This window comes from Hyperolius riggenbachi, chromosome 3 (genome assembly GCF_040937935.1).
Source record: "Hyperolius riggenbachi isolate aHypRig1 chromosome 3, aHypRig1.pri, whole genome shotgun sequence".
Taxonomy (NCBI): domain Eukaryota; kingdom Metazoa; phylum Chordata; class Amphibia; order Anura; family Hyperoliidae; genus Hyperolius; species Hyperolius riggenbachi.
The window spans coordinates 443,828,075-443,844,346 of NC_090648.1; the positions used below are offsets into that span (position 1 = coordinate 443,828,075).

General features: G+C 44.0%; 1 protein-coding gene across 4 annotated transcripts in view; it reads left to right on the forward strand.

The window, feature by feature from the left end:
• Positions 1–16,070, forward strand: part of LOC137564215 (histidine--tRNA ligase, cytoplasmic-like) — a 152,334-nt gene extending 136,264 nt beyond the window's left edge. For 3 of the 4 annotated variants that reach the window (XM_068277801.1, XM_068277800.1, XM_068277802.1), the window contains exons 10-14: positions 4,905–5,032; positions 7,559–7,798; positions 9,807–9,923; positions 13,509–13,655; positions 15,887–16,070. In XM_068277801.1, the coding sequence (XP_068133902.1) occupies positions 4,905–5,032; positions 7,559–7,798; positions 9,807–9,923; positions 13,509–13,655; positions 15,887–15,946 (692 nt within the window). In that variant the 3' untranslated portion in view covers positions 15,947–16,070. The remainder of the gene's footprint in view (positions 1–4,904; positions 5,033–7,558; positions 7,799–9,806; positions 9,924–13,508; positions 13,656–15,886) is intronic. The other variant, XM_068277803.1, reaches the window with a different exon arrangement.
• Positions 16,071–16,272: the final 202 nt, after the last annotated feature.

Here is a 16,272-nt window from a genome sequence, read left to right on the forward strand (position 1 = left end):
CCCATACTAATTGTGGCTATAAGGAGAAAGCGCCGATAAAATAGCAGGCAATCTCATCAGAAACCTATCTGGAGAAGGTGCAGGAATATTAAAAAAGCTGCTTAGTATTCCGACTGACCTAATGCAATCTGCTACAGGAACACTTTAGAGGCATCACTTGGCAGCACCTTATGGTGTTTGGATATGTATAAATATGTAATATAGAACCATTTGGCCCTACAGGTTCACTTTAAGGGTAAACTCCCTTCCTGTCATGAAAACATTAATTTACTTCTAAACTCCATAAACAATCTTCCATTGAAGGAGTTGAGGCGGCGCACCACACCTGTCTATAGACATCCTAACGCCTCACAGATGGATAAACGCAGCCTGAATAGGCCATTTCCCAATTTTACGGGCGTGAATAAACGTCTTTTACATTGGAGTATAATAGAAGTATCTATTTAGTATTGCCACCAGAGATAGCTGTCATATCCCAGGAAGCTTTATAGATTATTTAAATCTTGCGCATTACCCAAAATAAGGCATAGAGAAAAATGCATTAACCTCTACCGTAAACATATATTTCTTTAAAGTATCCTCCTAAAGTCTTCCCGCAGCGGTTATTACCGCAGTGTAATTTGCTTTGTGCGTTATTTCTGCTGAATTACATTTCGGCTTGTATAGCCATCTTCTAATCCTGCCTGCATAACTCATCATCATTTCCTGTTCTTCTGCTGACATTTAGCTGGATACAACCTTTCAGGGGAAGCCATAAATTGAGATAGTGACGTGAAGTTTATTTTTCTTGCGCCTTCCCCCAGTCCGCTGTGCGTGATTTGTGACTGCTTTGCAGCTAAAGAACTTTATTATATACAAGCTGATTAGGTGTATGATTGAGTTGCCCTTGTGTCCTGACTGCAGACGTTCTTGTACAGTTTATGGAGCTATTATGGGTCTTTCTTCCATTTTATGCCCGAGCTGAATATACACCTTGTCTGCCCTGATGATAACAGAGGCAGAGGCAAAGCTGGGGCTTATAGATTAGCATATGCCAATAAGGCTGCCATTTCATTTTCTGGGTGACCTTTATTTAACCCCTGCAGGCATATACTAGATTAGCCATACTACAATGGTTGCTTAAAGGAAAACCATTTTGATATAGGACTGTATAAAATGGCAAGGCTTAACCACTTCACATCCAGACCTTGTTTTCCACTTATGGACCAGAGCAGTTTTGACGTTTTAGCTGTGTCCCTATTTAATCAGCAATAACTTTATCCCTACTCACGACACCTAAATGATACATATGTCGTTTTTTTCAAGACAAACTAGACTTTCATTGGGGGGGGGGGGGGGATTTGTCCCAAGAAAAAAATGTTTTCTATGAATTTTAATGGGAAAGAGAGGAAAAAAACATTATTTCTTAGTTTTTACCAATTACAGTTTACAGTAGATAAAAAGCATGCCACAAGTATTATTTCCCCCAGTATAGATAGCCAGATGTGTCCACAGTATCAGCCCCCAGTATAGCCAGATGTGTCCACCGTATCAGTCCCCCCAGTATAGCCAGATGTGTCCCATGTATTTGCCACCCCCCAGTATAGATAGGCAGATGTGCCCCCAGGATTAGTGCCCATCATTATAGCCAAATATGTCACCAGGTATGCATTCCCCCATTATAGCCAGATGTGTCCCCAGTACAAAGTTTCCCCCTCAAAATGGCCAGATGTGGCCCCATTGTTTTATCCCCCAGTTGCAAACTTCACCCCCACCCCCCATCAGGGATCCTCGCATCCCCAGTATGAATAGCCAGATGTGCCCCCCTACCCTGGCAGCCCCCTCCATGGCCAGATCGCTTGAAAAAAAGCATCAGCAAGCAGCCTGTCTCACCTTGCCTGGTTCCTGCGACCATCCTGCAGCTGGAGCCTCAGTTCACCACTCTGAACTCATCAAGCCGGGACCCGGATAGAGTACAAAGCGGTAAATAGAGGCTTTGGCTGCAGGGTGGTCGCAGGAACGAGGCAAGGTGAGAGACGCTGCTTGCAGCTGCTTTTTATTAGCAATCTGCCCATGGTGGAGGAAGGATGAACGATTACTGCATTTGGCTACTGCAGTTATCGTTCATCTGTGGGGGGAGGACTAATTGGCTTAAAGGGACAAGTTCCCTTTCACCAATTAGTACTGCAGCTGAAAGTTCCGGGGGGGGGGTGCACAAAATATGCTGCAGGTAAGAATCGTATATCTATGTCCTCATGGCTTTGATGAAGTCACAGAGGATGTAGATATATTGCATGGGTGGAAAAAGCGGTTAAGCTAAGTATCCACGGCCAGATGGGTCGGGGAACTCCACCAATGAACGATCGTTCACTGATCCATCAGGCCAAATCTGCAAGCATTGTTTGCGCCGTCGTAAAGGAAGGGTCATGTTAACGATTGTTTACATGATCACGGCAAAATGATTGTGGCAAAACCAGCAAAAATCAATGAGGTTCAGAATGAGCCTCTGCGATTTAATCCAACATGTCAGTCGTTCAAAAATAAACGATCGCCGTGGGTGATGTGCGTCATGAAAAACGCTGGATATGGGCCTTTAGACCCCTAGAACAAGGACACGCAGTAGTGTAGCTATAGGGTATGCAGAGGTTGGACCAGGAAGGCCCACCAAGCGCCTCCTTCAATTGCTGTAGTAGCTCTTCATTGGCGCTATGGTAGTAATAATCATCTTTACATGTTTGTTGAGTAGCACTTTATCATTAACACAGTGTCCCCCTCCCCCAGCTCACACCACTCTCACAGCACAGATGTCCTTGACAGTATTGGTGCTCTGTCAATTGTTAAAGCATTCTCATCTCATCTGTGTTCCCATTTATGTACAGTCACCTCTGCAGAGCCAGGACAAGGTCCTTCAGCACCCAAGGCTGAGACTCCAACGTGCACCCCTCTATACCTCCCACCCCAGTCATCAGACACAGATTGGTATTAGACTAAGAGGCGTCCCAGGGCCCCCCATCCCTCACAATACCTTAATCTCTAGTTATCTGGCTTGCAATCACTGCCATGTATCCCCTTTTCTTATTTTTCTCTGCTTCAAACACAATAGGCGAATGATGGCTGAGTGCGTTGTGTGCCCCCTCCTACACAGCGCCCTGAGGCTGGAGCCTCTCTTGCCTCTGCCCGGCCCTGCACCACTGTACTGTACAAGTACAGTCCATGCAGGCCCACAGTAGTTGCCCGTGCATGGATTTTTTTTCTCCATGCATGAGCAGCTTTACACTTCTGGATATGCACAGACCATACTCACACCTGCACTGTACAGTCGCACTCGTACACCAATGGGAGCACAGCCATGGAGGTGTGGAAGCTCCTGGTCAGCAGCGGGAGCTTCTGGAGTATCTAGAAGCTCCCCACTACTTTGGAAAGTAGCTAGCTAATAAACTTTTTCTCCTTGCAGGTTTGATTTAACAACAATAACAATAACAATAATATTTATATAGCGCTTTTCTCCCTGGGGACTCAAAGCGCTGATTTAAGTATAGAGTGCTTGATAGGGCCAGTGTAAAACTCACACTGGGGCCCAGAGTATATATTTACCGTAGTTTCCACCGTATAAGATTCTCCGAAATACAAGCTGCACCTAGGTTTAGAGGGCAAAAACCAGGGAAACAAATATATATACTAAACCTGTGCATCCATATTCCAGGAGCATCTTGTACATATTCTCCCCCAAAATGGTGTCCTCCTGTGTCTCCATATCTCCCCCATGTGTCCTCCTGTATCCTTATGTGCCCTTCCGTGCCCCGCATGTCTGCCCCATGTGTCCTCCTGTCTCCCATATGTCCTCCTGTGTCCCCCATGTCTGGCCCATGTGTTCCCATGTCTCCCCCATGTGTCCTGCTGTCTCCCCCATGTCTCCCCCCTCCCTCTCCTGTTTCCCCCTCCCCCCGCATCCCTCTGCTCCCTCTCCTGGCCCCCCTTTTTCTCCTGGTCCCCTGAGGGTGTGAAGCGCCAGCCGCTTACCTCACTGCCATACCCGTGGGTACTGCAGACCTTCGTGCTCCATGCGGCTTCCACTAGTGACGGGCTTCTGTTGACGCAATCATTGGAAGCCCATCACTAGAGGAAGCTGCATGGAGACCATGGAGGTCTGCAGTCCTGCGGGTATGGCGGATGAGGTAAGCAGCTGCTGCTACAAACCCAGGGGGACCAGGAGAGGGAGCGCAGGCATGTGGGGGGAGCCGGCACACTGTGGGCACACAGGCAGGGAATCCCCGATGTGGCGGGGAGAAAAAGTGCATCTTATATGGCGGAAAATGCAGTATATAGTGCAAAAATCATCTGCATCGATTTACAGCATCCATAGTCACGTTATAAACTGTCCCTCAGAGGAGCACTTAATTGTGTACTGGTAAGGTGTGGGATTTCAGCCTTTGACCAGGGTTTGAATTCCGACTCAAGCAAGTATGTAAAAAACAGTAAGGAGTCTATGAGCAAGGCTCCCTAATGATCCTGGTCACCCGTAGAGTGTGCCCAAAGTGGCTGCAGCCCTGAAGCGTTTTAAGGTGTGTGTGTGTGTGTGTATATCCTTTTAAACTTTCACTGGTTTTGCTATGGCCAGTATTTCCCCAGCCAAACAGAAGTGTTTTGACTTTTGTTTCCTCTTTTGTTAGGGCTGTGGCTGATTTCTGCTACCTCATTTGCATAGATAAAATGTTTTCATCCCTTGCAATGACATAAAAAGCAACCTCAGACAAGTTATTTGTAGGGCTAGTACTATATGTATCCATGTTTATCTCATCACGTCAGTTCTGGCAGAAGAAAGGTTGTTCGTTTAGAAGTGATCCACCATTATAACTTTTGATAGTCCAATAAATGCCTCTCATGTGGTAGAAGACTCACATTCTCCTATTGTTCTCTGTGCCCAGGTGGTTCCTCCTTGCTGGAAAAGCTGAGGGACGATCCTCTGGTCGCTCACAACCCGCTGGCTATGGAAGCTGTGGAGGAGCTGAACCTGCTGTACCACTATTTGGAAATCTTTGGCATTGCAGACAAGGTTTGGGCAAAATCTAATTTTTTGTAGATCTTTAGGAAGCACAAATGTCTTATTTGGAAAGATAATAACAAGCTGATAATTCATTTTTGCTTGTCAGCATATATAATAAGCCAAAACACATTGGGCTTGATTCACTAAGGCAAATAGCATTCCTTATCTGAGTTAACATGCCTTATCAGTGATAACACGCCTTATCAAAGTTAACACGCCTTATCAGAGTAGCATGGTGAGCGTACGAACCCGCAGAGGCTCAGGGCAGGACGAGTAGCACTGCCAATTAGCATACATAAGTTTGTAGCGCTTGCTAAGCTACTCTGATAAGGTGTGTTATCTCTAATAAGGCATGTTAACTCGGGTAAGGCATGCTATTTGTCTTAGTGGATCAAGCCCATTGTGTGCACTGCTTTGACTTCATCACTTTATACCCCCTTCCTAACCTTTTAACATTCTTTTCTACAACTTTTGATTGTGGAATAGGGCCTGATTGACAAAAGTTCTCCAAGATTGAGAAAATTTGGAGAACTTTAGGGCCGGATTTCTGGAAAGACCACAAAGGCCAGGCCTTGGGATGCTGCAGCCTAACTGGGCACCTGGACATTAGAAAGGGGTTGCTACATATGAAACAGGAGGCTGAAAATGGGGAGCAACTTGAAAAAGGGAAACTGATGCTCAAGGGTGCTGTTAATGGAAGAATGGGGCTGCTGTACATGGAGGATACACATGGAAGAGAGGGCTGCACATTGAATGGAAGGGGTGCTGCGGCACAAGAAAGGGGAGACACAACATATGTGGCCTAGGTGCACAAAAAGTATGAATCTAGTCTTGGAGAACTTAAAGCCCATCTAAACCCAAGAAAAAAAATATAGTAAGACTAGTGCTGCCTAGTTTAGCAGTGCCCTGCATTGCTTACTGCTGTTCTGTTTTTTTGTTTTTTTCCCATAGTGTAGTGATTGTGCAGCCTCCTTTCCTCCCTGAAGGCTTACCATTAAGCCCCGTACACAAGCTAGATGAAACATGACCGAGGCGGCTGATAATGACTGCATCCCCCAAGAATCTATGGTTTGTATGGCAGCCCCCGACACCACTCGACCGCTCGGTCAGTGATCTCTCCTGATGGATCACCAGTGGCGTAGCTAAGGAGCTATTGGCCCCGGTGCGAGTTGTACATTGAACATTAGTAACATAGAAAAGAGTCATATTGTTTTCCAGTACAGGATGAGTTAAAAAAAACTTCAGTTCTTATCTATGCAACAGAGCTTCTCTGAGCTATTCTACCCATTGGGTCAAATACAATCCTGTTTTCTGAAGCACCTAAACAGCCAAGAAACCGTGAGAGATAACTTGAGATAAGGTTTTCCTCCAGGAAAGTTCAAAGGGTCATTATTTCTGCTTTATTTTATAGCTTAAAAGAAAGAGTGTGGTTATAAAACTGCAACTGTGACAGTATGCGAACCCCTAAGGACATGGTCCAGCCCCTATGCCCCGCTTTAGTGCAATGTTATCCCCACTATGTTTGTATGTATTGATGCTTGCTTGCTTGCTTGCTTGCTTGTACTGTCTGTTCTCTACTCTCTTTGTCTCTGCCATGTAACCACAAGCAATTCCGGGTGTGACATGGTCGCACTTGGCGAATAAAGTTTTCTGATTCTGTATGATGCAATGTTCTAAAAAAAAAAAAAAAAAAAAGTTATATAACTGAAATTAAAAATATGAGACTCTTTTCTTTGCTTTTAACGTTCTATTCATTATCCATTCTACACGTTCAATTCATTATATTGTAAGGTTTTTTTTCCGCTTCAAGTTTGCATTAAAGAGGAACTGTCGTGAAAATCGTAAAATTTAAAACACATACAAATAAGAAGTACTTTACTCCCAGAGTAAAATGAGCCATAAATTACTTATCTCCTATGTTGCTGTCACTTACAGTAGGTATTAGAAATCTGACATGGGGCTAGTCCATCTCTTTATGGGGGATTCTCAGCATGGCCTTTATTCTTTATAAAGACATTCCCTGAAAATGATTAATACAAAGATGCTTTTTCTTTAGTATATGCTAGTTGGGATTTCACATTTCATTAGCGTCTGAGCTCTCTAACGCAGTTGTGTCCGCTTCTGTCTGCTTTTCAGAATATTGATGTGTAACTGAAAAGCGGACACAACTGCGTCAGTGAGCTGAGGCCCTGCCTCGTTCACATTGTAAATGCAGAATGGGCATGTGATCGGAACGCAATGTGCCCAATCACACGCCGTTTGTGCACTTCGCTGCTGATCCCATTCACTACAGTGACTGGGATCAGCACTGCGCTTTGCCGAAAATGCTTGCAGCAGTGCAATATAATCTGGACGTCAGAAGTGCTGTCTACGCACTTCTGGGGTTTTTGCACATCACACACCATACGCGCTGCCGAAATGCGCACATTGTAAAATGTGATCAAGGCCTGTTTTTTTAAAAATGTATCAATTTTTCCATTGCAATAAGGCATTTCTTTTTACATGACTTGCTTGTGATTTTTTTTTACTTTGTAGATGGTCTTTGACTTGAGTTTGGCCCGTGGGCTGGACTATTACACTGGTGTAATATACGAGGCTGCATTGCTAGGAGATCAGTCGTCACAGAATAATGAAGCGGATATTGGCAGCGTAGCAGCTGGGGGTCGTTATGATGACCTGGTGGGCATGTTTGATGCTAAAGGCAGGAAAGTACCCTGTGTAGGAGTCAGCATTGGCATTGAAAGGATCTTTTCCATAGCTGAGCAGAAAGCAGAGGTATGTCAACCAATTGCTGTATATAAACCGTCTGCTGTATAGCTTGATTATATTTATTTGGAAATCAGAGTAGGTGGTGGTCATTTAGTGGGGTCCTGTGCAGACTCTGTTCACATTGGTGTGTTTTTTACGTTAGTTCTTACACACAGTGACTCCTGTGCACCTAATTGATGCATATTTATGACTATACATTACCGTTATTGTAGTTATGCTTTTTGCAGGTGTTTCACCTTGAGTAAGGGGCTCTTATTAGCTCTGAAATAATAGACTAATAAAGGCTGTTTAAAGTACCACTATCACGAAAAATTCTAAAATTTAAAATACATGTGAATGCACTTGAATAAAATGTACCTTTGTTCCAGACTAAGATGGACTATAAATGTATTCTTTACTTTGTCACTGTTGCTCACAATAGGTTGTAAAAATCTGACAGACTTTGGACTAGTCCATCTCCCCCTGGGGATTTTTCTGGGGTTTCCTTTATTTTCCAAAGCCGCTACTGAATGGCGGTTGTGCACTCCAACTGCCAAAATAGTGTGCAAGCGGGCAGTGAAGCTAGCTAGCAAGCTTATATAGATCCTTTCCATAGAATACTTTTCTAAAGAGTAAAGGAAATACTGAGAATCCCCCATGAGGAGATGGACTAGTCCAAAACCTGTCCGATCTGTCACCTGTTTACTGTAAGCAACAGCAACATGGGAGTAAAGTAATTTATATTGCATTTTACTCTGGGATAAATGTACAAGTTATACATATGCATTTTACATTTTACAATGTTGTTCCTTTAATGATAACCCCCTGGTGAATGCCTGCTTATAGTACAACTACTCATCTTGTTTGGTGGTGCCACCTACCTCTTCAGTCAAGAGAATCCAAGAAAATTGGCTGTGCAAGCCTCCGTAGAAGCCCATTTGTGCAAAACGGCTGTATGCTTTCATTTCCTGCACCTACCGCACTGTTTCCAGCACATTCCAGTATGTGACACTTTGTTTGACCATATATACAATGTTTGCAACAGCATGATGTTTTGTCACTAGTAAAATAAAAAGCAATTGACAGCAGTGCCGGCAGTTTCTCCTCTCTCTCCTGGATGCATAGATTTGACTGAAGCCTGAGCACGCCATAAATATTGCCTTCAATAATGCCCCAAGAGGCAAAAAAGGAACTGCGCTCCACAGCACTTAGATACAATCTGTATAAATATATATAGCACCAATGTCACCAATATAGGGGATCCGCAGACTTTGTTCGAGTACACTCTTCCTTTAGAATCCAGCCAGAAAAAAAGTTGCGATCACAATCCTGATCTCTCAGCATGAGTATAGGACTTCCCTGCAAAGAATCCGCGGAGCTAAGGAGTCACGAGGGACGGAAGGAGGAAGTGATCCAAGCGGGGACTGTGGCGTGCAGCGGAGATCCGACCGCGGCGGTGCTGGCACCATAGATAAGCGCTTGTGATCTGCAATCTGGTACGCATATTTTATACAAGGCTTTTAGCAATAAATATAAAAGGTTTTTTATGCTATGCGAGCCCCGCTTTTTATATTTGAAGGTCCTATACAGTTGTTGCCCAGGTTGGAGGGTTTATATGCTGGAATACAAGAAAGACTCTGGTGAGTGAGACTCACTAAGGTGGTGAAAAAATACCCCCCTGTTTCCTCTGTATTGTGGTGGAGGCTATCTCTTACACAGCTGTGTGAAGTGAATCACTGGGTGGTTCATTGAAAACAATACTGCACTATATTTGGATTCTTTGCAGGGAAGTCCTATACTCATGCTGAGAGGTCAGGATTGTGATCGCAACTTTTTTTCTGGCTGGATAAATATTGCCTACTGGAGCTTTATGTGCAGGAAACCATCGCCACCCCACTCCCCTCTCCCCCACTTACCACCACATGCCAAAACACTGCAGTGCCAGCACTTTTGTCCTCTTCCTACCTATTACATCTGGCTGTCTCTGGCTCACCTCTCCCCTCTGCTAATATCTCTCCATCTATCTTATCTTCAGGCTTCAGGTGAGAGAATCAGGACCACTGAAACTCAGGTGTTAGTGGCAGCAGCTCAGCCGCACTTCCTGGAGGAGAGGATGAAGATTCTCAACATGTTGTGGGAATCCGGGCTTAAAGTGAGTACTCTCCTCACACTGATCATATGTCTTAGGCCTGGGACTCACTAGCAGTGTTTTACTAAGTGCTTGTGACTTGAAAAGCTCTTGCTAATCTAATGCTATGTGTGTGGTCCCACTTGAGGGATGTGATTAAAAAAAAAATCCATAGCATTGCATTAGCAAGAGCTTTTCAAATCACAAGCACTTAGAAAAGCGCCGCAAATGGGTCACAGGTCTTTGGGCCGGTTCACACTCAGAATGCAAATCACAAATTTTGCGTTGCCATTTTGCAGAGATTTGCGTTATGATTCCCGTTCAACAGAACGAGAATCCAAACGCAATTGCCCCACAAGTGCAGCATGTTTGCGATTTATGTAAACCGTAAAAGGCTGCAGTTAGAATGATCCCATAGTGATACATCAGCAGCGCATTGCAGATGGCTGAGCGCTTTGCTTACCTTTGCTGCCTTGTCCCTCTAAGTCGTCCTGAAGATCCTGCATCACCCCACTTACGGTGCGTGGCCCCGTCTCCCCTCCCTACCCGGAGAAAAACACCCGGCTATTTAATGCGGTAAACTTTAGTAGACATCTTGGCGTTTTTGTTCAGGGAGGTGGGGCTGTGCGCCGGAAGTCGGGTGATTAGGGGTCTTCAGGACAGTTTTGAGGGACAAGGCAGGGCAGGTAACTATAATGTTTTGTTTACAGCAGGGGTGTCAAACTCAAATACAAAGTGGGCCGAAATTGAACACTGGGAGCAAGTCGTGGGCCAACCTTTATGTCTACTGGCCACCTTCCTACCTTTATAAAGTTCCCTAGTGTCTAATGTTCCACCTCTGACCCCTATACAGTTCCTGGTGTCTATTGGTCCTCCTTCCTCCCCTATATAGTTCCCTGGTGTCTAATGGTCCTCCCTGCCCTATAAAGTTCCCTAGTGTCTAGTAGCCTCCACCCTCCCCTATACAGTTCCCTGGTGTTTAGTGCTTTCTGCTACTTCCCCTTATGGTTTCCCTGGTGTCTAGGCCTTCACCTCCAATACAGCTTCCCTGGTGGCCTACAGTGGGCTAAACCTTATGCAATGTGAAGAAACCACTTGGGGGCCAAATGTAGTGGTTCTGAGGGCCATATTTGGCCCGCGGGCCGGAGTTTGACATGTATGGTTTACAGGAAGGCTGCTATATTCTAATTTTAGCCTGGAGATCCGCTTTAAGCCCTGAATGGCAGTAGATTATTTACTTTTAACAGTAAAGAGATTGCAACATATAAAGCCTTAGGTGGCTTCACACTGCAGACTGGTGGCAGTGGTGTAGTGGCCGCACCGGGGACCGTACCGCCAATAACAAGCCTTTGGGGATTACCGTGTTAGAATGCAGTAATCGGTCTGCCATTCGGCCAAGCCGAAAGTGATGCTCACTTCCTGTTGGGCAATCGATGACATGCGCAGAAGTATATTGCTAAAATACCCTTCCGCACATGCGCGATGCAGAAAACTGCTGCGGGTTTTTTAAATACACCACCCTAAAAGACAGATGAGGACTATTACCCACTCACTATCTGCTCTCCAACAAGAAGGCATCACATTAGTAGATGACTAAGCAAAGAAAGTATTAACGTCTTTAGTTTATGAGGGACAGTCAGTGACATGACTATGCAGAAGGTTTCAGCACTGTATCATTTCATACTTACGGTGACAGCTGATCCATTCTAAAATGAGTAGTAGCATTTTTATAAACTACCACAAGATGGCACCAACAATCAGTACACTGATATAAACTATTGCTATAGTCATAAATGCTACATTAGTCACTGAGAGTTTTCGCAACTAAAACCAGGCAGTAATATTTACAGTGCTTGTTTTCATGTTGAATAAACAGTAGAATATAACAGGAGAATAACAAACTTAGTGAATTTGAAGTGAAAAAACGACACTATCAGAGGGAATTCAGTGAATTGAACCAAGCTCTCTTGTTGCTTAGTGAAGTAATCAATTGGATGGTTGAAAAGGTCAAAGTCAAGGTAAGGAACTTCCATGTGGCAGGCTTAGGAAAAGTACTAATTTATCACAGTTTAATTTATATTATTATACTTTTATACATAGCGTGTACATGGGCAGCGCGTTGGCGTAGTGGATAGCACTCTTATCTTGCAGTGCTGTGTCCCCTGTTCAATTCCCAGCCGGGGCACTATCTGCAAGGAGTATGTATGTTCTCCCCATGTAGTATGTATGTATGTTCTCCACATGTCTTTGTGGGTTTCCTCCAGGCATTCCAGTTTCCCTCCTTCCACATCCCAAAAACATACAGATAAGTTAACTGGCTTCCCTATATGACTGTGTCATTGATTGCCTGTGAATAGATTGTGAGCCCTTTTGAGGGACAGCTAATGACATGACTATATACTTTGTAAAGTGCTGTGCAAGATGTCAGTGTTATATAAATTCTAAATAATAATAGCGCTCGCTAACACATTGTCCACAGCACAGTACAGCTTTAGAACAAAACAAAAATACTATTCAGATTCACATCACAGTCGTTTTAAAGGATTAATTAACTTAAAAATGTGCCTTATCAGCCTCCAACTGAACCCTGCTAAATCCTACTCTTGCCTTCGGCTGTGTGACAGCAGTTGTTTTCCAGTATGTGCTGATTTCACCCTCAGGTTCCTTCCCCACTTGCTGCTCCTGCTTGCACTGAGTTCCTAGTACTTACAAAGGATATGTGATTGTGGAAGAGAGCCAAGGTCAGCTCTGTGATCGGGATGTAAGTTGGAATTCTCTTACTATGAGAATTAGAAATGTTTGTATATACTAGGACAGGACAGAGACTTAAGCTGGCCACTAACGGTCCAATTTCTAGCGAAAAATCATCCGAGCGATCAGAAATTCTGATCGGATTGGTTGTAAATAATCTCCATTGGTGGACACAATCGATTATGAACGAGTGAAAAAAATGTCGCCCGAATGAATTTTCGTCGAACGAAAATTTGGATTTTCTTGGTGGTCGTGATAGATAGGAAGCAATGATTGGTTAGTTGATGGTGTATTGAACGATTTTTCATCCGATCAGAATTTCTGATCGCTCGAACGATTTTTCGCTAGAAATTGGACCGTTAGTGGCCACCTTTAGAATACAGATCCGGCATAATATTTTCAGCTTATGTTGGCCATATCAGATACAAACAGTGTTTCATGTAGTTATTAAATGTGGTATTCAAACTTTCAGCCTACTGGTAAGCCCATACAGACTACAAACAAACTACACCATTTTCATATATAATCTATCAATTTGTTATTGGTGCTGACAAAATAAATTAATGCAGGCTACGAGTTTCCCATTCCCACGATTGGGTAAGGTGGGAGGGGTGAACAATTAAGGTGCCTAGCCTAAGGCACAGAAACTCCCATAACACATCACTTCAGGACAGTGGGTGGAGCAATATGCTAGTCATTATTTTTGACCTTTTATGATACGTAATGAAGTGATCAGTAACGGGACAGGATACGTAACAGGATCTTGTTATCTTGCACACCACCAATGATAAAATCGGAGTGCGTAATTGTTTCATATACTCACATATTATTAACTTGTCTTTCTTTCCCTTTGCACAGGCAGAAATATTATACAAGAAGAGCCCTAAACTGCTCACCCAGCTGCAGTACTGTGAGAGCTCAGGGATTCCATTAGTGGCCATTATAGGGGAACAGGAAATGAAGGACCATGTGATCAAACTGAGAGATGTAGCAACACGAGAAGAGGTACATACACAGATGTGTTATGTTTACCTAAGTCCGCGATTTATACAGACAACAATTATAATAGAGAGACATATGGCTAAACCTGGGAACACACAGGAAGTAAAGGTGTCAAGCCTTGGCAGCCATTCGTCCATCCGATTCGATTCTTATATTTGCATTGTATGAAAATCGGTGCTGCCAAGAGCATGCCCGATCAATGATGTGACCAACTTCTGAACGAAATTGGTCGCATGTATCGTTTGGACATGCTGCAAGATGTAGGGCCGACATGCTCAAACGTCTGCATGGCAGGAACGGCGTGCGATATCTTGATGAGCGACAAATGCAACAGAAACCCTGGCGCTGTGCCCCCTTATGTAAAATGTGCCCCCCTTTGCCTGGTTTAGTATACTTTACCTGTCCGTGTCTGCTGCTGGATCCGGGCTACTCTCCTAGTGCATCAGATCTCTTCTGTTCTTCCCAGCAGCTTCACACTCTGTGCTTCCACACCTCCTACTCCCAATCACATGACTTGCCTCAGGAGCCAGAAGTATACAGCATAGAGCGTGTGGCTGTCAGGAAGATCAGAGGAGACCCAAAGCAGCACTGGAGTAAATATGCAAGTAAATATTAAACTTCTCTACTGCACTACTCTGCAGAAGAGGGAGGAGCCATGGTCGCTATAGTTGCGCCACTTAGTTTGAGACTGTAGTCCCTTACACACTCCAATGAATTCTGGGTCACCATGAGCTTGCTGGTTAGTCTGTACCTCTTAGTTTGAGACTGTTCCATAAATGTTAAATCTTAATAAGTAATTTGGCCTGCGACTTAGACTACATTTTAGATTTTAGCCTATTGAGGGATTCAAGCGGAACTGAAGTTAGTTTTAAAACAAACTGTTTCACTTACCTGGGGCTTCTGCAAGCCCCCAGCAGTCGTCCTGTCCCACGCCGGTCCTCCACTATCCTCCGTTCATCCACTGCCGTTCCATTTCATTCCTTGACTTGTAAGTCGAGGCCTGCGCAGCCCTGCCAAGCGTATCCTTGCTACGCGTTCCCGTCTGCAATAGCACTATTGCAGACTGGAACGCAAAAAAGGATACACATGGCCAAAGCTGTGCAGGCGCGGTGGCCCGGTGGCGAAACCGAAAGTAGCTGGTGGCAGGAGAACAGAGGATCATGGAGGACTGGCAAGGGACAGGACGGCTGTTGGGGGCTTGCAGAAGCCCCAGGTAAGTGAAACAGTTTGTTTTAAAACTTACTTCAGTTCCGCCAGTCTCTTGGTTGCTAGAGGACATGTCTTGTGGCGGCACCACTACCCCAAAATCAGCTTCCCAACATCATACGTATTTATTACAGTGTGACGACTCTGGGTTAGCCTCCCTTACGCTATTACTTCTACCCCATCTTCTAAATGTGGCCCAAACGAACAAAGTCTCTATCCTGCACTGGCTGTACCCCACCCTCTTCTTCAGTGATCCTAGCCAGCACCTGTTGGACCAGCATGAAGCTCTTTTCAATAATGTCTACGGATCTCTGTGTTGCGAACTGTTCATTTAGCTCCTTAACTGTGCCTCTCTTGGTGCTCCATGTGTTTTGGCTTTAAAACAGTGGTATTTTTATTGGCCTGAGGAAGTGGGCTTGTACCCACGAAACACGTTGTGCATGCTGTGCAAATAAAACTACTTTAACCCATCTCTTTAGTGTCATTGGAGAGGGGAGCCACCTCCATTTTTTCTATTTTATTGTATTTTAATGACGTTTTATCCATCCTGGGCAACTCTTTACCCTTGTTATGACTACTAGTTTAACAGCACACAAACATTCAGAGCAACAGTACACATTATTGAACAGCTGCTAAATTGCACATGTTGAACAGTGTACCACATTGCTCAGTATGGAGACCATCATTTGATCTAATGGGTATTATTTTAAGACGCCGCAAGTAAAATAGCAAACCACACATGTTGCAGTTGTTTCTCCTGCCTGTGCAGTAATCCCTTTTTTTAATACCTGACCACAGCAGTATAAACACCTGTCTCCAATTATTTCCCAGTAACGACAAACAAACATTAACTATGTTTCTATTGACACTTAAGCAGTATCTATAGGAATCAAGTTAGCAGACAGGTTTACTGTGCTATGTCGTTACACTGGGCTGGAGACACTTTAGCGCAGTTGGTACTTTGATCCTTGTTCTGTTTTGCTGAATAAACCTGTCACTCTACCAATGCCATCTCTCATTGTCCATAGGTCTTGGTTCCCAGAGGAGCTCTGGTTGCGGAAATTAAAAGGCGGCTTAGTAAACTATGACACTTCAGATGCAGAATTCTCCCAGCTGGATTTATCAAGCAAGACTACATTCTCCTATGTAAATATGTGGATAGCTATTTTATATATGGAAGTTACCTAGCAAAAAATAAAATGATTAATTAGATCATGTATGTTCTGTTTCTTTCTTCTCAGTTTTTTAATGATATTTATGCACTGCATTATCAGAAATCATTGAATTAATAAGCATACCCGGAATTGGGTTTGGCACATACAAATCTCAGAATAAAAGTAGAAGTGGGAATACAAACATACACAATTACCAAAAACATAAATAATAAACTGAAACACAGTAACCAACAGTATTG